The sequence below is a fragment of the Babjeviella inositovora genome, assembly GCF_001661335.1.
Source record: "Babjeviella inositovora NRRL Y-12698 unplaced genomic scaffold BABINscaffold_18, whole genome shotgun sequence".
In the NCBI taxonomy this organism is placed as follows: Eukaryota; Fungi; Ascomycota; class Pichiomycetes; order Serinales; genus Babjeviella; species Babjeviella inositovora.
In genome coordinates, this window is record NW_017566855.1 from 262,571 (window position 1) to 283,563 (window position 20,993).

Below are 20,993 nucleotides of genomic sequence, written 5' to 3' on the forward strand. Positions count from 1 at the left end.
CATGCCTACTGCGTAGAAATATCTCATAATACACACTAACTTTTTTTTCTTCAATTTAGTATGCAAATAATACCCTTCTTATCCTGATAATCGTATACTTTGGCGTTTCACTTCCACCCTTAGGGTCGTGCATTCGCTCACCGGGTAACCCCTTAGTCATCTAATTTTTCAGACTCGAAGAACGAACAGTTGAGCCATCTTTTGCGTAGCGATAGGTACAGTTCCGACCTGCCGTTTTTACTTGAAGCCACGGCCCCCAAAGACTTGTATAAAAGTCTCTCGGTAAACATATTTCACACAGCAAAGATGTCTGACTTACAATTACGTGTGTTGCAGGCCGTTGAAACCAACAATGGTACCATCGAACACTCCGACGCAGTGTTCCCAGACGTGGAGTCGCAAGTCTTGCAAGCTGCCCTTAACTCCCTTGTGGCCAAGTCCATGATCACCTTCTCCATTATCGAAAGGGAGTTGTGGAAGTTGACCAGTGAAGGTGAGGAGATTGTTTCTGAGGGTTCTCACGAATTCAGATTATTGGCCGAAGTGACCAAGCACTTGGAGGGATTGAAGATCAGCGAAGTTGCCAAGGTCTTGGGCCCAGCCGGTAAATTGGGTCAGGGTAAAGCGTTCAAAAATGGTTGGATCAAGAAGGATGGTGACGTTCTTTTGTCCAACGTCGCTGATTTACCAGAGGACAGCACTGCTGGTTTGTTGAGGAGCATCAAGGAAAACGGCACTTTGGCTGATAAAAAGGAGCTTGCCGACTTGAAAAAGAGAAAGTTGATCTCCTTGACCAAGATCCTCTCCTACGAGATCCAGAAGGGTGCCGAGTTTGCCTTGACTATTGCCCAGGTTGAGACCGACATCACCAGCGACATGCTTGCCAACGGTAAGTGGAAGACCGCCACCTTCAAGCCATATAACTTCAACTCCGAGGGTGTGGCTCCACATTCCGGTGCCTTGCACCCGTTAAATAAGGTCAGAGAGGAGTTTAGACAGATCTTCTTCTCTATGGGTTTCACCGAAATGCCATCCAACCAGTACGTCGAGACCGGATTCTGGAACTTCGACACCCTTTACGTGCCACAACAGCATCCAGCCAGAGATTTACAGGACACTTTCTACTTGAAGGATCCGTTAACTGCCAAGAAGCCAGAAGACGAAACCTACTGGAACAACATCAAGAAAGTTCACCAGGAGGGTGCTTTCGGGTCTATCGGGTACAGATACCCCTGGAAGGAGGATGAATCCTTGAGAATGGTCTTGAGAACCCACACCACCGCCACTTCCGCTGCCATGTTGCACCAATTGGCCAAGGACCCAAAGCCGGCTAGACTCTTCTCTATCGACAGGGTCTTCAGAAACGAAGCGGTTGACGCCACCCACTTGGCTGAGTTCCATCAGGTTGAAGGTGTGCTTGCCGACTACAACTTGACCTTGGGTGACTTGATCGCTTTCATGAAGTCTTTCTTTGAGAAGATGGGTGTCAAGAATTTGGCCTTCAAGCCAACGTACAACCCATACACCGAGCCATCGTTGGAAATCTACTCGTGGCACGAGGGGTTGGGCAAGTTGGTGGAGATCGGTAACTCTGGTATGTTCAGACCGGAGATGTTGGAAAGTATGGGCTTGCCAAAGGACTTGAGAGTCTTGGGCTGGGGGTTGTCGTTGGAAAGACCAACCATGATCAAGTACGACTGTAACAACATCAGAGAGTTGTTAGGCCACAAGGTCACCTTGGACTTTATTGAGTCCAACCCGGCCGCTAGATTGGACTCTGAGTACTAGGCGCGCCTTCTCCCCCTAGAGAATTGTACATCCCTCCACTTGGTGGACCTTTGATTTAATAAGCATGCTATAAGATATCTGTATACGATGTAAGAAGGAGATGGAAGTCTGCAGATGAGTAATGGGAAAGCATCGATGGAGCAATACCTAAGGTGTTTTAAAATATGTTGAAATTATGCAGCGATGGACCCGTTGGTGAGCGGTATGTTATCCCAGAGCCATGTTTTGAATCACTGGAATCATTAAACAACCATCATACTTGAAAACAGGTGTAGACATAGGAAACGCACACTAAAACGATTGATAAGCACCAAACTAGATGCCCAACAAGTAATCCTAGCACAATGGCACAGCAAATACCCAAGTTTAAAAAAAAAATACTGTTTAATGTAGAATGGTAATTTAATACCCAATATTCAAGAATCCCCTCTATCGGTAGAATAAACCAACGACAAATCAAACCGTTTATCTTGGACGCTTCCTTTACACTCATTTTACAAACTACACGTATCAGAAGGCGTAAAATTCATTGCAACGTAAACTCTTTATGGTCATGTTTAAACTGATAAGCACAGTTCGTCTTACTCTCCATCAAAACCAGCTCTTTGAAACACATCCGTTCTTATCGTGTTCCACAATACCTTCTTTTCCTCCTTGGTAAGGTTTGCTTCGTGGTTAGTGGTGCTTGGATCTGCGTGACACATTTGGGCGTAGCGATCTTGTTTGATCACCTTACAGGCGTGTTTGAATTCAATGGAAGTTTGCGCTGCACAACCCAAGTTAATCACATAGTTCCGCAAGGCGATACATTTTAACTCAAAACTGAGAGGTATATCGAGTGACGCAGAGGTAGGCAGGTTTTTAGCTCTTTGGGAGAGCTGGAGTAAGCGCGATTTCTTCACGGACACCTCTGCGACATGGTGCTTAAACTGCGTATCCAACTTGTGCTCTGAATAGAGCCTGGACAGCGCAAAGAGTTGGATGAGCTCGTGGTCAGTGATTTGGTACGGAACCAAGATGAGCTGGAATCGGCGGTGGTGTCTTGTTCCCGATTCCTTGGTGTATACCTTAGATTGAATAAGGGGAGTTTGGCCTTGCCACTGAGCCGGCAAAGCGCTGACAAAGAGCTGTGTACGCTGGAGATTCAAGTCCCAATCAGGAAACGGAGAGTCCAAAGGGGACGCAGGAATATCTATCCCAAGACATCTTTGCGGATAAATGGAATTCATGGATTCAATATCCCTTAATACTTGTTCTAAGGATAAAACTAACGCTTGGGAGTAAGCGCTCCCATCGCCGGATAAAATACCCGCGGCAATTTCCACCGAGTTACCAGAGAAGCATGACTGGGAGGATGAATTGGAGGATGATTGGGTAGAACATCGAGATAGGGATGTGTAGAGGGATTGGTTGTCAGACTGGCTGGTGATGGGTATGATGCTGGTGGTCTTTTGAAGGTGTGAGTAGACCGCTTCCCTGGCCTTGGTGTTAAACCTGCTCGAGGGGCCTTGCTGAGCTCTTGGCTCACGAGAGTAAGCAGATATGTACATGAATGACTATAAGGAATGAAAGGAAGAAGGCAGAGTAAGAGATTTAGTTTAATTTCCTATTTTGCGCGAGAAAAAAAAAGGCTTACGACAGCATGCAGCTTTTTCCCGCCTTTTACGGTTGATCCGTGCTCGTCTGGTAGAGATTGTCGGTATTCCAAGACTACCGTCAGAGATATCACTATGTTTTGGGATCCAGGTCACTATATACATGGATAATGACACATTTGAGGCACACATAGCTTTAGAAGCGAAGTTATAGCATTAGCAGCGCACGGTGACTATTAGCAATAAACCGAGACCCGGAAGATACGACGCTCGGTGGAAAAACATTGTTACATCGGAAAAACTTGCGCCTGCCGGCACCGAGTTTGAACCCCGGGGCTGAACTTACATAATCTGTCTCCGAGCGTGCAGCTTTAAAATCAAACTTTATGTCGCCATATCTAATGGTCTGTTACAAGTAAATTCAACATCTCAATTTATTGCTACTCTTGCTTAAAGCGTAATAACAAAGCTTTAGTATGTCGGTTGATTTTAATCTGGCTACATTTGACTCACATAATGTACCAGACTTGTTACTAGATAATTTTACTTTCCGGGTTAAGATCCACCGGGAACACCCACGGGGCATTCGTATACACAGAGTTAAATGGGCGTAGACTGTTTCTCGAGAAGGGCATCGACTAGAAGATTTTTTCCCTCCCACAACTTGCGTTTCTTATACGACAACTTGGCGTATTCGTCCCCTAACGCTAACTCTGTGCTTCTCACGTGGTCCAACATCTCCAGTAGCGTGTGTGCCAATGACTTGAGTTCATCCAAGTTGTGGAGCCCGTTGATTTCGTCGTCAGTGGGTATACAATCTCTGACATAGACCCTGGACAACTCAAAGTCAGACGTAGCCCGGGCCAACGCAGGCGCAAACGGCGTTTCCGCCAGCTCGGAACGGCGCTGCAGCTTTGTGCGGAGCTTTTCGTAGAAAAGGCGGTCAAACTTGAACTTCGCATTAAATTCACGCGCGCGTGTGTCAACTCCGCTTTCCTTTTCGCGCTTCGCTCTGGTGCTTTTGCAGATGTCTTCGTCCCACCACCAGGGGCTGCTAGCGTCAACCACCTCCGTACTGCTTACGTCGTGTACCGTGCGTACGTGCTTAGCCAAGGCGTCGCTTCGGGTGAAACTCTTCAAGCACTCAGGAATCAAGCACCAGAACGGCTTTTCCCCCGTGTGTGAGCGGATATGCGAGACGAGGGCAAACCGTGACGGCTGCGGCATCCCGAGACGGTTACAGTTGCGCCACTGACATGTGTACTGCGACTGTCTGGTGCCGATGTGGTGGATGATGACGTGGTGCACGAGAAGGTCGAGCTCGGGGAACGTGTAGCGGCACGTGGACCACTGGCACGGGTGCAACTCCTTGGAGCCTGCCAGGGTGTCAGGATCTTTGCGGACGATTCCGTAGGTGCCCTCGTCATCAAACTCCTTGAATTCTCCGCTCTCGTCGTCAGAGTCTGTGTCGGCGTAGGTGGCCAAAAAGACCACGTCGTTAATCACCTCGGAGGTCTCTTCGGGTTTCTGTTCCACTGTTATCGCGGGCATTGCGTGCTATGTGTGTATGAAAGGGGGGTATTAAATAGGTGTAAATGGATAAAAAAGATGAGCACTTAGAATGAAGAACTGTAGTCGCGCATTTGTTTTCGTTTTGGAAAAAGCAAAATGGTTGAGGTTTCGAGCGTGGTCAAACCGGGGAGTGCAGCAACGAGCCCCAAGATGAATACAACCGGAGGACTAAATCCACGTTAGCCTCTAACTTGATATATGTCAAAATTCCAACCCCAGTATTTTTGATTTATAATTATACTTGCCTTTTGAACTTATTGCAAACATGTTACGCTATTTCCCCGGGGGCCCTACTATCTCTGCTGACATAAGCAACGTACCTGCACAAAAGAAAGAAAAATAAATTGCACCTTATTTGAAAATTTTTATTAGCACTTTGCATATATCAGCCCTGTTTACATTCCTATACCACACGCAGCGTTTGTCACTACCCATCATGGCTAAGCGCACCTCCGTCCGAGTCCCTGTGGTCTCTGACTCCGATTCACACACAGACGTCACCCAGACCGATGAATACAGAACCTCCTCCGCGGAGTCGGATATCGCAGAGTCCATTTCCTTAGACGATCTCTTTACCGATTTGAACCAGGAAATTAAGGCCCAGAACAGCACCAAGATGAATTCCGAAGATGACCAGGATGAATTCAAAAAGATCCAGAAAATCGCGGCCACCTTGCCGAAGTTGCACTCCGAGTTGTTGAAGCCGACCAAGGTCAGCACTTCTGTGATTTCCACCAAGACCATTACCAAGGTCATTCGCATTAACGACCCGATTGTCGTCAAGGCTACTGCCAAAGCGTCTGAAGCTACCAACGCTGGCTCTAAATGGTTTGACATGCCAAAGACAAGCTTGACCCCACAGCTCAGACGCGACCTTCAGTTGATCCAGCAGCGTGCCGCGCTCGACCCGAAACGTCACTACAAGAAGGACAAGTGGAAAATCCCAGAGTTCTTCCAGATGGGAACCATCATCGAGGGCAATACTGAGTACTACAGTGCCAGAATTAACAAGAGACAGAGAGGTACCAGCATGGTGGACGAGATCTTGAAGGACGACGACACCCGTAACTTTATGAAGAGAAAATACACCGAGATCCAGGCCGCCAAGACCAGCGGCAGAAGAGCGCACTACAAGAAGATGCAAGAGAAGAAGAGGAAGTTTTAAGCGCAAGTCGTTTGTATATTAGCTGTATAATAATCAAGTATCTGAGAATGTCATAACAATGGCCTAATGGCTATATGGATCATACGGGGTATACCCTTTCGGGAAGTGCCTTTGTGGGCACATTGAAATATGGTTTAATGAATGCCTTGTATCTGTTTACATAGCGTGTGATTGAAAATGTCTCCATAATGGCTTAAATATGAAAACTCGTTTAAGTTTACCAGGACTTTACTAGTTAATCTACTACAGGCTCTTAACCTATACTTTCTCATCTCCCAGGCACGAAATTTCATTAATTAACTCGCTGGACGACACAAATCTTATAGCTCGATCCCTTAGGATTAGTAATGAGAGACCCCGCCACAGTCTGGTGCGTCGCACGCCACTCTTTTTCTTTTTACAGCACCCCAGCAAGCATTTTTCTCATCCAAATCCTATATAGACAAGGTAAGCCCCATACCTTTTTCCTTGGCCTTTCTTGATTAACACCAAAAACATATAAAATGGCTTCTAAAGCTTCCATCGAAAAGATCCAGGCCTTGATTAAGACCCACAAGGTTTTCGTTGCCTCCAAGTCTTACTGTCCATACTGCGCCAAAGCCAAGGCTACTCTCAGATCCTTTGACGCTAAGGACGTCTTTGTCATTGAATTGGACCAATTAGCCGACGGTGCTGACTTACAGGAAGCTTTACAGGAAATCACTGGCCAGAGAACCGTTCCAAATATTTTCATCGGCGGTGAACACATCGGCGGTAACTCTGACTTGGATGCTATCAAGAGCAATGGCGAATTGGAAGCTAAGTTGAAGGCTGCTGGTGCCATTTAAGTATAATACACGTATATTAGGTCACACAAGTAGACTAAGTTCTCCGTAGGGCCGGCCGCAGGAGCACCCGGATCTCGACCCCACGTCCGAGTACGCGGCAATGCTGGTGCGTGGTCTTCAATCGGCCCTTTTTGTGTTCCTCACCGACTTCGGGGATGGTATCTTCGTCTTCGACCAAAATATGCGTTGCGGCGGCATTACTCCCCCCGATATATGTCTTTTGCTCCACTAACATATGGCCCTGGCCACCGCGGCCGTTGAAATTCAACTCCTCGGGCCTGTAGACGTTTCCCAGTGCGAATTCCCGGTACTGTACAAGAAACTTGTAGTTGAGCACCAAAAGCACCTTCCAGCCGTCTTTCTCGAGTGGAATCACCACCCGGTCCTTTTGGTCGTAGGAGAGGTCCAGCTTCGGGGGAAGAAGCGCCTCCAATTTGGATAGTGGCTCGCGGGTAACGTACCGTAAAAGCTCCTCTTTGAATAGCGCCAACAAGACGATGATATCCGCGTTTGAGAGCACAACTCGGATGCCGGGCCTGATCAGAAGGAGCGACCGGTGTCGCTGGGTGTTGGCAGATGCCACCATAGCCTCGAAGAGAACATCTGTGGTTGTTAATATTGTGCCACAAAGATGGCATAAGAAGGCGTACCTTTATGAGGTGTACTCGAGCGCGCCGAATCAAGGATTGCTTTGCGATCCACCGAGAAGCGGACTGGTAGGGCGAGGTTCAGAGCTATGCGCACAAACGAGGTGCTGGAGGCGTTAGTTGTGATCAAGGGGGAGCATATAGAGGTACTTACATTGGTGCCATGACTAGGTGTCGACTAGATAGGGTGAAAATGCACTACCAGGATCCGAACCTGAGATGAGTTTAGCGATCTGCAGAACTTTTCTAATCACATTCACCCACGACCTGTAATGTGCATCCCTCAGGGTTCCAAAGATAACCCCGGGGTGGCGTTGGCAGGGAGAATAGCCAATATTTGTCCCTTAGAAATGTAGTTGAAAAATTTTATTATAATAATTCCACATGAATTTTTCTTTAATGTTAACAAAAAACAGCAGTGAGACTAGTTCCCTTGATATACCCGCCCTAAGGTTAGAGTACGCTGCGGAATATTAAACTAGTAACGGTGGATACCATTAGCTACTGAGAGAATATTATTGAAAAAGAAAAAAAAATTACATATTAGGTATATAACAAAGAGAAGGTTAAGGTGGTTTTAGTAAGTCATAAGGGTATCTATATTATGCCACCGAGGATGAGCCGAGGGTCGTTAAGCAGGATGCCAGATCGTGAGGCGGCGAGTGTGCCAAGCCAACCTTTGACTGTAGCTAGATTACCATCTGCAATTATAAGTTGTAAAAGGTCTACCAGGAATAGTTGTAAACTATGTAAAACAGGCGTGGGATGGATTGCGTGCTGTGGGCATTATCGGCTATAGGAAAGGCCACTGTTCGGGTTACTATATAACATGATACGTTTCGTTCATGCCTAAACGAGTTATTGGATTAGCATACACTATAACTGTGATTGTATGATCGGTTTACAGGTAGGTGGGACCTTTAACCTTGATGGGTGGTTAAATTTGGTAAATACAAGTTTCCATACACTAGTATCCAGCTCCCCGGGTGATGTAGCTTCTCGATACTCTGCATGCAGCATACCGCGGGGCTTGGCAGCGGCAAACCCATTTTGGTGGCTGTCGTGAGCATCGGGTATGGCATCTGGAAAATTAATACCGCGCAGCCGCGCGTATCTTCATGACCACGAGCATACGGCTAAACCAATATAGTCTGTAGTTTACCAAGGGCGAACAGTGTGGCACAAGGGCCAAGTGATTTTCGGTCTCAGTGGGTATGACCAGCAGAAACTAATGGAACAATCTGTATCTCGAGTTAATTAGATGTACACCTAGTCACCGCTTTTACAAACCTCCTGGACAGCACTAGGAATAAATGATTCTCAACGACTGCTTGGATCTTTGCCCCGATAAGCAGAGGTCCTGCGTGATATGTGCTGCGTCTTACCACAGCTCCATTTTACGGGGCTATGTAAGCACTGGCAACAGTCTAGACTGCGAAATAGACCCGCCGCAGTAATATGAATAAAGAATGATTATCGACCTTTAGAAATTACCCTAGAGTATTTTTACTAAACGGAAACGTTATTTTTTCGACAATCTATCTGTTATTACAAACTTGACTTCATACGGCACGGGTCATAAGTCGGCTATACGGCTACAGTGTCTACCAGACCCTACTATGTAGACGCACTCCGCCTCGGGCGTATACTTGCCCGTTTGGGGACTGCACCTGCGCGTTGAAAAACCCTGACAGCAACCAAAGCCTATTTCGTACCAAGCTACTATCCTCTGACTGTTGCAAAATGGGCTCATCCCCTGACTCTAGTACTGGCTTCAGACACAAGTACCTAAGGCTTTCACGCCGCAGATCTCAGTCCATCAATGACCTCGTGCCGTACTTGTCCCAGCCTGGACTGCCCAAGTCGCAATTGCATCGTGACAAGAGCTCACGCCTCAGCCCCCACAACTCCCTGATCCATCTCTCCGACAGCAAGTCTCTCAAGCATATCTTTGTACCACAGCACGAACCCTCGTGTCTGTTTAGCGATATATCAGAGCTGCTTCCGCTAATCAGACCCTTGGAACGGAAGCCTACACGCGAAGCAGACACCGCCGGCGTGCCCTTCACCCATATTAACACGCCTTCCGTCTACTCCAGCATGGCTTTGCCTCACCCGGAAATCCTAGATACATCCTCGACTGAGACACGTGAAGGTTTCATGTCGCTGATCATCTCTGCCGCGCACCATCTCACCAGCAGCATTGTTCCTCGTGAGAAACCACTCGTGCGGGGCACCGATGTGTCCACCTCTACTATTCTTGAAGAGAACCAGTCCATTACTAAGGCCACAATGGTACAATACGTGCAATCCCAGTCTATTAAGGAATCCTCTATAAATACGTCCAGCAACGACGACCCTTCTCTCGCAACGTTTAGCGAAGCCACCAAACGTGACGACACCAACCCCAAAGTGATCTTGACTCCTGCCACTAGTGAGGAGAGTACGCCGGGTTTCGTCGTGGCTTTGTCGCCACAGGTGTCAAAAAATCGCCACAAGCCGAAAATTTTTGCCACGTTCAAAACTAGGCGCCGTCTGCTTAGCCTTAACCGCACGGTGTTGTCGGCGGACCGCAGCGTGCGTGAGTTATCGCTGTCCGTGCCGGAAACGCCTTTGGAGCCTACGCTAGATGTGGAGTTTCACCAGTTGTTCAAGACACTTCCGATGACGGAAAAGTGCACGGCTGTGTACGGCTGCGCGTTGTCGAAGGAAATACTCGTCCACGGCAAGCTATACGTGAGCACGCATCACCTCTGTTTCAACTCAAACAGTCCCGGTTGGGTCACGAACTTGGTGATTCCGTTGAAGAAGGTGGTACAAATCGAGAAAAAGTCAACCGCAGTGATGCTTCCCAATGCGATGGTGGTGCAGACGCTCCACGAGCGGTACGTATTCGCAAGCTTCCTCTCGCGTGACTCATCGTCCGACATGCTCACCGAGACGTGGAGAAATGCGGTGCAGGAATCAGCAGTGAGAGGCGACCCCCGCCGTCTGAGAGCCCGCAGACGCTCGGGAACCCTTTCACTGACATTCTGCTCGCCCACCGATTTGTCGAGCGAAGAGCTAGACTACCACTATTCGAGTAACACTGAGGAATTGAGTATAGCAAGTGACGAGCCTAAGGCGAGCGAACTATCATCCGGTGCGGAAACTGGACATGCTCCAACATTTCTTGGCTATATCAAAGCGCCAAGTGACGTTGAGATTGTCAATGAAACATTGAATGCGCCGCTTGGTACCGTATTTGGATACTTATTCGGAAATGATGTGCTGAATCTCCGCAATATCTTGGAGAAACAGAATAATAGGGATATCTCTCAGATCCCTGTGTTCAAGAAGGATCCATCCGGGAAGAAAACCCGTAAGTACAACTATGTGAAGCCTCTCCATGGGCCAATTGGCCCGAAGCAGACGAAGTGCGAGGTCACAGAAATAATTGAGAAGGAGGATTTTGATTCGTCAATCATGGTTTTGCGGTCAGCCAGAACCCCAGACATGCCGTCTGGGGGGTCTTTTAGCGTCCAGACGCGCTTTTACTTTGCCTGGGGTGAGAATAACGGCACTAAGGTATACATAGTAGCGTCTGTGGAGTGGACGAGCAAAAGCTGGATCAAAAATGCAGTAGAGAACGGTTCCATCAGCGGGCAAAAAGAACTATTGGGTATTTTGATATCCGAACTTAAGGCATTTGTTGCGGCAAATGGGAAGGGTCGGACAAGATCCAAGTCAAAGAGAAAGAAGTCAGAGGTGATTGAGGCGGAGGTCACGCCAGTGGTGCCTCCTTCACCACTGCCTCCTGGGCTTATAACTACAACTGATTCCCTCTCTACTGCCATCCCGTTGCCTATCCCATACATTATCAAGATCCCAGCCTTGCTACTCATTGTGTACCTTATCTTTTCTTTCTTTGGACGGACTTCTAACGGTTTGCTATTGGGGAGTGCTGGAATGTATCAAATGGAGCATAATGGGCGGATCTACAATTTGGTTCCGTCTGTGCATGACAGCAGGAATGAGAAGTATTTTGAGGCCGGCGGGGAACTCTGGGACTGGATGCATGATAGGGCAGGTACCCGCAAGAGAGGTGAGGAAAGGAGCGGATAGGGAAACATTTCAGTAGAAATGCTGGGGAGCTTATGCGATTGGATGAAATCTAGATAGTGATTTAGCAGGCGAAGCGTAGCGACTTTCATGTGAGAATTTACAGCGTGGGTAAGTTAAGTACGGGTCCATTAGCGAACTTCGGATATGGTTTGTTAAATGATAATTTTCTGTTAAGAGCTCATAATAAGACGATAATCTTGGCAAGTTTTTTTATAAAGCAATGACGTTCTGTACACAGATTTTCATGGTATAGGTTTCCTTGGTCAGTCACCCCTATCTGCATTTTTCTTTGATTCTATACTTCCACCAGTGACCTGATCTTACTTTGTTCCAGTTTCTTGTGATTGCGGTTCCCTCGACAATGTATGGTACTTCCTGTGATCGGGTTTCCTGCTTGACCTTCGTGTATGCCTTGTGTCTGGTGACTTTCCTTTTTCACTGACCATAGCCCAGATTTAAATCCCATACTCCAAGCTCCTTCCATTCGGCTTTCTACGCTCATTCCTTTTTATCTGCTACCCTTTACCATTTACTCGAGCCTTCTAACCAGTTTCTTTATTGCATACTCAATTTACTTTTATTCCTTTTCCTTATTCATTTTTGTCTCCGTATTCCGCGATATCTTCTCATCTATCCACGAATCAGCTTTATTTCTCATCTTTCGCTGCACGTTGGCATTTTTTTCGGCTCGCTTTCCACCTTTGGGCTGTATGTTTCTTAGCTCAGTCGGATACATCCAGGCATATGGGGGGAGGGGACTCTCATAATTCTTTGTTTTTTAAGTAATTGGATGAAAATTTAAAAATCTGTTCTGGTGTGGGTTTTCATGGTCGATTGTACTGAGTTTCAAGTCACAAACGGTACGACAAGGTATTAAGGAGGATGAGTGCTGTGGTATATTTAGTGGAAAATAGTGGATACTGGTAGCTAGCTAGAGGAATAACTTTCCTCTATCTGATACACACAAGAAAAGGGTAGTCGACGGCCTTATACATTGAGATGGATACGATATCTGAATATCCGACAATCAGGGGTATAGATATAACAGCCAACGACATCCGTTTAGTTAAATGGAACTTTTACTACAAGTTCTGTAAATGAGGAAACATGATATGGGTATTTTGAGAGGTACAATCTGAAAGGGCGTGCAAAATTATTGATGTTCTAGATATAAAAGACTTTTGGCCTAGTATGAATTTAAAATCAATTATCCATGTGAAATATCCTGCGGGTAAAATTGGATACCACCAGTTAATGACATTATCGACCAGGATACACCAACCAATACATATGTATTTTTTGTTTATTGAATAATCCCGGCCTAGGAAAAACCTCGTTCTGGTTTCTTTCCCTGAGTTCTTTGAGATACTGACCTCTGTAATAACCAGCAAACTATACATGTTTGGTTCACTTTCTTCCATCTTCGAAAACGTGTTAGAATGAGGATAATCCGCCACCTTCGTTTCCCTTTATACACTAACTCCAGGAGGGAATCGATCATCCGCACACAACTTTGCATGCGGCGACTCGGGCTTCCTAAACACCCAGATAGTATAGCACAAGAATGACGGAAGTATAACTGAGTTCATCGAGGCACTGGGGTCATTGGAAAGATTGAAGAGTTGAAGATCAGCGGCATAATGCAGAAATGCATAAATTCATGCATATCCAGGGTCCCCACAAATATACGAGCCAGGTTATGCACGCGATAACTAGCCAGCTAAGAGGTACGGAGAATACGGGTAGCCTTGCCGATTGAACAGGCTAAATAGAGTGTTCCATACGGTATTAATAGAGAATTTTATGGACCGGATTATAAAATTTTGGATATAGCAAACATACCAAACGGGCTTATGCATATAGGCTACGTCATGGCAACGCAACCTGTGCTCGGTTTATTACCCTTGGTGGCTTCTAAGGATTATGACTTGGGCGATTCAGGGTTTTTATGACCTATGAATTCAAAACTATATTGTTCTGTATTAAACCAGTCTCAGTTTCCGTGATAGCCTTTCGCAACGTATATAAGATCAATTACTGTTGCAAAGCATCGCCTACCATACCTCCAAAAACATTGCTCGAAAAGCTGCATCTTGTTTTGGCAAAAGAACTCATATGACGCGAAGATCTAGAGCACGAAAGATTTACAAAAACATACCGAATATGCAGGGATACTACCCTTTACGTTTAATACCGAGCAAGAACTCGGACGTCTGCATGCGTCTGCCTAGTGATTGAAACTACCACGTAGAAATTGACTGATATGCATCTATAAATAAATAGATCCAAGCTTTCAACCCTGAAATTGTATGAACGATGCTTACCATGAGATATATATATTTATATTTCATTAGCATGCGGAACTAATCAGTTCGCTCAGTCTAAACTTTTGGCAGAGGGGTAAACAAGAATGTGGTGCTGTTGCAAGCTACGTTAGTGCGGTCACGGAACGAGATTCCGGTCGTTCCCGGAAAAAAGTTCTAATTCATGAGTAAGGTGTGAACAGGGATTAATATGAGAATAAACGTTTAGGAGTGCATCAAAACGGCTAGCTGGGGGTTTACACGAGAGATTTGCACCTCTTAGGACGATACTTATCAAAGTTTGAGGTAATTCCAAGGTTCCGCTAAAGGAGTCGAGTATAGGGAGAGACACCGAAAGCGTAATATTGTTAACATTGTCTATGCAAATACTGTAGTAGATGTATAGTTATACCCCTTTTCTTAAACGTACAGGGTGTTTAGTGCGGAGGGGATGCATCCGATTGTACAGAACGTCCTGGTATCATTTATGGGTGCACGTGAATATGGATGTGATAATTTCAAATAAAGATAAAAAACCAGATACTGTCTGAAGTCATCCAATCATGTTGAAACAAGTAGCTAAGGTGTCAGGAACTGATTAGTGAGTGAATGATTAAGCTAGCTAGCCTTCATATAACGGTTAAGCGACGGATTCATTCACTTTCCCAATATATTTCTTATACATTCACTTGCCTTCTGCAATCCCAGGGTTCTAAATTTTGGGCTATCTGATTGATCCATTCAGTGGAAGGCGCATGCTGCACGTCCACTAGTTTATGCAAAATTGCATTCCCTGTATCAAAGAGTCCTATTATCCTCATAAAACAATGACTAACAACTGGCAACTTTATCCTATTCTTGATATAGAAGTTTGATTTACAAGGTATTAGTCTACTTTCAAACTGCCTAAAATCATATTTAGGAGTGTCTCTCAGCGGAGGGGTTGCACATTGGGAATGCACTAAATGGTGCATCACCACTGCGTCAGTACACAAGAACCCACAGCTGCACATTTTTCAGAAACCATTATAGCAATTATTCTAGTTTAGATAGTACCATGACAAATATTACGGATCATGGAAGAATGGATTACCACAAGAAAGGTGAAACTTGCATCTCTTCAATTCCTTCAGGTTACGTGGAAATCAGCACTGTTGAAATCTAAATTGTAAATTTATCGTGAAACTAAAAACATTCAAAACCTAAACCTATGCTTCTAGACCTCCTTCAACAGATGATTTGCCTTCCTGACAGGGATTGACTGGTTCCCTGGTTCGTAACTAATCGTATGTTAAAAGCTGTCGACTAAGACTCCCACTTTGCAATTTAATATTAATTGCTTGGCGTTAGACTACGTATCCACTAGTTGAGCCCTGAGTTAATAGAAACGATTATCTTAACCCCCCATAAAGGATTAAAATCGAGCGCTATATAAGACGATCAATGTCCCCAGTTAGTTTAGACACTTGTTTCAAAAATCACCAAAACCATTATGAAGCTCTCTTCGTTGTTATTGGTTCCCTTTCTATTTCAGGTAGCCATGGCTACTGTACGTACCACTACTGTTTCTACCAGTCTCACTAACCCCGTCCCATCCAACCTCTGTAATTCTTATGTTACTTCTGGTGGTCAGGGTGCGAGTTCCTGGCAGGCCACGGCGGAATTCTATGCTGCTTCAACCGACGACATCACTCTTTTAGGAACTGGGGTTAGAAACTACAAGTACATTGTCCAATGGTACTTCAGTTATGATAATCCGTTGGGAGCTACTGATTTTGATGTCTCTTTTTTAACCGCCATTGTTAGTTTGCTTACCTCTGTCAGTGTTACCGTTAATCCTACCCAGGGTGCCTTTATCCTTTCCTATAACGACACCGTCACCTATCCAGTAGTACTTGGCGTGGATCTTCTGAGAGGGTATAACTGTTTCGAAACCTTAATCGGCTTTACTCTGCGCTTTTCAGGTGGGGCTACTTCCAAGACTATTATTTTGGGGTCTTCTCTTTTCTGGTTGAACCCGATTAACGGCTTGAACTGTGTCCTTGGCTCTATTAATGCAGAATGTATCGCGTTGGGTTATCCAGCTTTCACCAAGTGTATGACCTGGGATATGTGTACGAATGAAAAGCCTCCTCCAAGTGTGGTAACAGGAACTAGAACTTTCATTCAGCCCAATGGGTGCACTGTGGTTGATAAGGTTCAGATGTCAGCTTACACGTATAGCACCTTATTATTTCAGACAAACACCTATACCCACACTCTGACCACTAAGTGGAGATCGGCGACAGGTACCTTCTTGCTTATTCCACAGTATGGTACCTTTCGCTATACGACCACCAGCACCCAGACTCAAACAATTTCTCAAACCTCGTTAGTTCCTACTTTTTCTATTTCCACGATTACCGCTGTTACTCTGTGTCCAAGCTCTTCCTTAATATCATCCCTGAGTTCTTCCTTGAAGTTATCTTCAAGTTCTTCCGCAGATCCAAGTTCCTCTGCTGCTCCAAGCTCTCCTACCGATCCAGTGTCTGTTGTTCCAAGCTCTTCTGCTGATCCAGAGCCCGTTACTTCAAGCTCTTCCGTTGATCAAAGTTCCTCTGGAGCTCCAAATCCTCCTGTCGACCCTGAAGTTGTCGATCCAGAAGTTATTGTCTCAGGTTCTTCCGCCGCTCCAAGCTCTTCTACAGACCCAAGCTCATCCACCGATTCAACACCAATTGTTCTAAGTTCCTCTGCTACTCCAAACTCTTCTGTCGCATCCTCATTTACTCCAGCCCCATCTAATACTGATCTTGCTTCGTCACTAGGTGTCTCATCTATCAAGACTGTTTTTGTCACTGAAACAACTTGGATAAATATCTGTTGAAGGGAGAATTTTTTTTCTTATTCGTTAAAAAGACCTTGGATCTTTCTATGCGCCGGGAAACATCACCAAGTGCGGCGTCCGACCTTTGTTAGCGTATTATACTAATACCCGATATAAAATTATATTATCAATGATTATGTATAAATTTATGACAACAACCTACTAGAAAGCCCGATTACGACATTACACCCGGAAAGAACAAATCCACTGTGGCCATGAGTTGAAACAATACTGAATATTAAAGAATAAAGCAAAATACCAAGAGTATCACAGGTATCAGTAGGAGAAATTAACATATATTTAAAGTATAAGGTCGGAGACTATACCGTACCCCAGGAGCTTTCACTATAGACATGCTAAACACAGGTAGTATACTAAACATGCCATTTAACTAGACGGGCGTTGTCGGTCGTTATATCCGTACCCCTGATAGTCGGACGTTTGGGTATCGTATCCATCTCAGTACACAAGGCCATCGGTTATCGTTTTCTTGTTTATATTGGATAGAGGAAAATTCTTCTCTTTTAGTTAGCTGATAATACCCACTATTACCTACTATATATACCACAGGTACTGTGAGTCAACACAAAAATAAATAATATACACAGTATCTGTGGTATATCTCTACCTGGGGTGTAGAGTATCTACTTTTAGTAGTAATATACTGGCTGACTATAAAATGTATATAGGATAAAAAAGGAAAAGCCCACCCCTTTATATAGGGTATCGATTCCTACCATGTAACAGCTACACACTTACCACGGCACGGCTAAAGTAAGGTGGACCCGGGGCTCTCCGACACGCCAAGAAAGCGCCTGAACAATATTGGACCCAAGACACGTTTATCATAAAATTATGTACAGAGGTACTTCTTCGGCAACCATAGTATACTACACCACAAAATTCCTGTGTTGGTGTTAAATCAAGTTGAACTTAATTCCTGGGCTCTGCTTCCTCGCAGCGCAGATCCTTATGTGCGCGGGAATCAGGAAGGAAAAATGCAGGGGTCACGGGGACCCATACAACTGGCCTCGAAGCTTAATTTTGCCACTCCCTGCATAGTTAGCAATCGCACACAAGCATATGTATGCCCCGCTAAGCCTTGGAGCTGTGCTTTTATACTCTTCTTTTCTATTCTCTTCGATCCACGACTAAATTTCTATATTAATGCCCGAACAAAAGACCGCAGTCATCACCGGTGCCTCCTCTGGTATCGGGTACGCCGCCTCCATCGAAATGGCCAAGAGAGGCTACCAGGTCTATGCCTGTGCGAGAAGATTGGAGCCAATGGAGGAGTTAAAGAAGTACGGCGTCAAAATCTTCACTTGTGATGTTACCGACTTGGAAAGCGTCAAAAAAGCCAAAGCATACGTGGAAAAGGAAACTAACGGTAAACTTGACGTGTTGTACAACAATGCCGGCCAGGGTATGTGTAGAGTCCAGTTTTGGTTTTGGAGCAAGTTACTAATGATCCAGCGTGCACTATCCCAGCGATCGACGCTACTGACGAACAGGCATTGCAATGTTTCCAGGCCAATGTTCTTGGTCCTGTTAGAATGACACGTGAATTCTCCTCGCTTTTGATTGAAGCCAAAGGTATCATTGTCTTCACTGGATCCGTTGCGGGTGACGTGCCTTTACCATGGGGTTCTATTTACGGTGCCACCAAGGCTGCAATTCACCAGTTTGCGGCTGTTTTGCACTTGGAGATGAAGCCATTTGGTGTTAGAGTGCTCAATGTGGTTACCGGGGGTGTCAAGACGAACATTGCTGACAACAGACCTTTTCCAGAGACCTCTGTCTACGCCTGTGCTGAATTTGACGCTTCAATTACCGAAATGAGGCAGAAGGTTTCCAAGAACCATCCAATGTCGGCCGAGGTTTACGCCAAGAAAGTTGTTGACGATATTGAGTCCAGTAGCAACAGACTCAATGTCTATAGAGGAGCCAAGGCCACTGCTGCGTCTATTCTTATGGCTATCGTCCCGAGATTTATCATTGAGATGATCATTTCGGTGAGCTTCAAGTTGCTGCCACTCGAGGCTGCCCTTCAGAAAAAATTCTCCAAGAAGGCGGATTAGTTTATGCCGATGACCTCAGTTTGTAGGTATGTACGTTACAGATTATACGACACCGGAGTCATATGTAAAGCTGTCTAAGCTTCCAGTACGCAGGGGGTTTATAATAAGCAAGATTTTTTCTGCCAACTAATTTAGTTTGAAACTTCCCGCTAGATATACCGCAAAATGAGTGGATGGTTAAATTAATAGAACAAAATTTCATAAACCAGTTTCAGGCACGCATGAGAGAAATATGTCGAAGAGTGACAATATGATAATCGTACACCTATTCAGTATTCATGCTGTAAAGGATCATGCACCAAGGGTGCGATTTTGTCTTTCATAACGCCCTTCAAACCTAACGACCCAACCTCGTCGTAAATGAGCCAAACCTTACGAACTATACACAGACTGCGATATAGCATTCCTTATACATACACCATCCGTTCTAGGATACGCACTCATAGGGGAAGCCAGTGTCAGCGTTTATCAAAGGCTCTATATTGCAGAATGAAGGTGCAGCAGCTGAGCCAGAACAAGTGTCGGGGCAAAGAAAAACCATTATGCTTCCCGCAGGGAGGCGAGAAATACTATCAGTGCGTGGCAAGGGGTAATTTTGTATTGACCATGCGCCTGCAGAAGAATATTATACAAAAACCTAAAGCATTACCTTTAGTGTTCATGCCGAGGTGAGTAACCTATTTTAAAGCGAATATTCATCGTGTATTGATACAATGTACGTCATAATTAACTTTCCGAAACTGAACAAATCTCAGTGTTGAACAATCTTCGAGACGGGTGAATATGGAACATTGCAGGCCAGACCGGCCTATACAGGATATTCGCAAGAGCACGTGCATAACTTGGTAGATAGCAACCATAATCAGAATTTGTCATCATCTATGGGCCGCCACTACCCGTATATTTATTTTCTAGCTTGTAAGAAATAATTCCCGCATATTGAAATTAGGGCAACAGAGATGCAGAGGTTTTTCATTGCTATATAAAGCCATCGTACTCTCCGTGAGTACGTTTCATCCACGCATACTTATTCACGCACGAAAACTATCTTCGCACTATGTCTGCACCAATCAACTTTACTGGCAAGAATGCCCTCGTTACTGGCTCCTCTAGGGGCTTAGGCCTTGATGCTGCGGAGGGCTTAGTCCGCACTCAGATCTCCGTTGTCTTTATCACGTCCAGGAGTCAGGAGTCATGAGGCAGTCCAAGAGGCCAAGAAATATCTTGAATCTATCGCCGCCGAACACAATCCAAAGTGCCAGATCGTCGGGGTTGCTGCTGATGTAACCAGTGAACTGGGTTTGGATATTCTTTATAAGGCTGTTGTAGCTAAGGTGGATAAGCTCCACATTTTGATTGCCAACGCCGGTATTGCTAAGGGTGGAGCGATTGAAACCCACCCTATTTCGGCTATTCGTGAAGTTTTGGATGTGAACATTACCGCAGTCTTTGCTTCTATTCAGAAGCACTTGTCCTTATTGGAGAAGGACGGCACTCCTTCCGACCCCGCCAGAATCTTGATCACCGGTTCTATCGCTGGCATTGGCGCCGATGTGGGCGTGGGCGGTAGCTACGGGTATGCCGCTTCCAAGGCTGGTGTGAACCACTTGGGTAGAGTTCTTGCGTTGGAGTTGGGTCCGCGTAATATCACCGTTAATGTACTTGCGCCAGGTTTCTTCCGTACCGAAATGACCGACGGTTTGTTGGACGTTATGGGAAAGGCCTATGTGGCGAACAACCCAAGAAGGAGAGTGGGCAGCTCGCAGGACTTTATGGGGATCGTTCAGTTCATGTGTGGTGGTGTTGGTAGTGACTACCTCAACGGTGTTGTGTTACCAATCGACGGTGGGATCCACCTAGCTGGTCGTCTGTATGAGTAGTTTGTTTCACGAATAATGTACTAAAGGTACGATTGAGGCAGATAAGTGTCATTGGGCGATCTCTTCTTAGCTCAGATTAGGCTATATTCCGTACAGCTACCGAGTGTTGGGAATTTCAGTTTTATATCTTGTGAATGAAAAATATTCTTTTGACTAGTTAGTGGT

At 45.4% G+C, this 20,993-nt stretch overlaps 9 protein-coding genes across 9 annotated transcripts; 6 read left to right on the plus strand and 3 right to left on the minus strand.

Moving 5' to 3' along the window:
• Nucleotides 1–306: 306 nt before the first annotated feature.
• On the plus strand, nt 307–1,788 carry FRS2 (phenylalanine--tRNA ligase subunit alpha; the record flags this gene model as incomplete). Its single annotated transcript, XM_019132066.1, has 1 exon — nt 307–1,788. The coding sequence occupies one exon, from the start codon at nt 307–309 to the stop codon at nt 1,786–1,788; it is 1,482 nt and encodes a 493-aa protein (XP_018982471.1).
• A 581-nt stretch (nt 1,789–2,369) lies between these two features.
• Nucleotides 2,370–3,338, minus strand: STD1 (Std1p; the record flags this gene model as incomplete). Its single annotated transcript, XM_019130661.1, has 1 exon — nt 2,370–3,338. One exon carries the CDS (start codon nt 3,336–3,338, stop codon nt 2,370–2,372), a length of 969 nt encoding a protein of 322 aa, XP_018982472.1.
• Nucleotides 3,339–3,815: 477 nt separating this feature from the next.
• On the minus strand, nt 3,816–5,001 carry BABINDRAFT_163869 (uncharacterized protein). The gene has a single exon (XM_019130154.1). The coding sequence runs from the start codon at nt 4,932–4,934 to the stop codon at nt 3,984–3,986; it is 951 nt and encodes a 316-aa protein (XP_018982473.1). The 5' UTR covers nt 4,935–5,001; the 3' UTR covers nt 3,816–3,983.
• A 342-nt stretch (nt 5,002–5,343) lies between these two features.
• On the plus strand, nt 5,344–6,264 carry BABINDRAFT_163870 (uncharacterized protein). The gene has a single exon (XM_019130155.1). It carries the CDS (start codon nt 5,392–5,394, stop codon nt 6,118–6,120), a length of 729 nt encoding a protein of 242 aa, XP_018982474.1. The 5' UTR covers nt 5,344–5,391; the 3' UTR covers nt 6,121–6,264.
• A 254-nt stretch (nt 6,265–6,518) lies between these two features.
• On the plus strand, nt 6,519–6,964 carry TTR1 (dithiol glutaredoxin). Its single transcript, XM_019126756.1, has one exon. The coding sequence runs from the start codon at nt 6,624–6,626 to the stop codon at nt 6,945–6,947; it is 324 nt and encodes a 107-aa protein (XP_018982475.1). The 5' UTR covers nt 6,519–6,623; the 3' UTR covers nt 6,948–6,964.
• A 17-nt stretch (nt 6,965–6,981) lies between these two features.
• Nucleotides 6,982–7,759, minus strand: BABINDRAFT_169489 (uncharacterized protein; the record flags this gene model as incomplete). Its single annotated transcript, XM_019130662.1, has 3 exons — nt 6,982–7,550; nt 7,598–7,701; nt 7,749–7,759. 3 exons carry the CDS (start codon nt 7,757–7,759, stop codon nt 6,982–6,984), a joined length of 684 nt encoding a protein of 227 aa, XP_018982476.1.
• A 1,471-nt stretch (nt 7,760–9,230) lies between these two features.
• BABINDRAFT_163873 (GRAM and VASt domain-containing protein) lies at nt 9,231–11,767 on the plus strand. Its single transcript, XM_019130156.1, has one exon. The coding sequence runs from the start codon at nt 9,338–9,340 to the stop codon at nt 11,696–11,698; it is 2,361 nt and encodes a 786-aa protein (XP_018982477.1). The 5' UTR covers nt 9,231–9,337; the 3' UTR covers nt 11,699–11,767.
• Nucleotides 11,768–18,034: 6,267 nt separating this feature from the next.
• On the plus strand, nt 18,035–19,207 carry BABINDRAFT_163875 (SDR family oxidoreductase; the record flags this gene model as incomplete). The annotated part of the gene is made up of 2 exons (XM_019130157.1): nt 18,035–18,293; nt 18,344–19,207. 2 exons carry the CDS (start codon nt 18,035–18,037, stop codon nt 18,946–18,948), a joined length of 864 nt encoding a protein of 287 aa, XP_018982478.1. The 3' UTR covers nt 18,949–19,207.
• A 636-nt stretch (nt 19,208–19,843) lies between these two features.
• Nucleotides 19,844–20,828, plus strand: BABINDRAFT_15838 (SDR family NAD(P)-dependent oxidoreductase; the record flags this gene model as incomplete). Its single annotated transcript, XM_019127293.1, has 2 exons — nt 19,844–20,113; nt 20,166–20,828. Exons 1-2 carry the CDS (start codon nt 20,006–20,008, stop codon nt 20,826–20,828), a joined length of 771 nt encoding a protein of 256 aa, XP_018982479.1. The 5' UTR covers nt 19,844–20,005.
• Between the last annotated feature and the right edge of the window lie 165 nt (nt 20,829–20,993).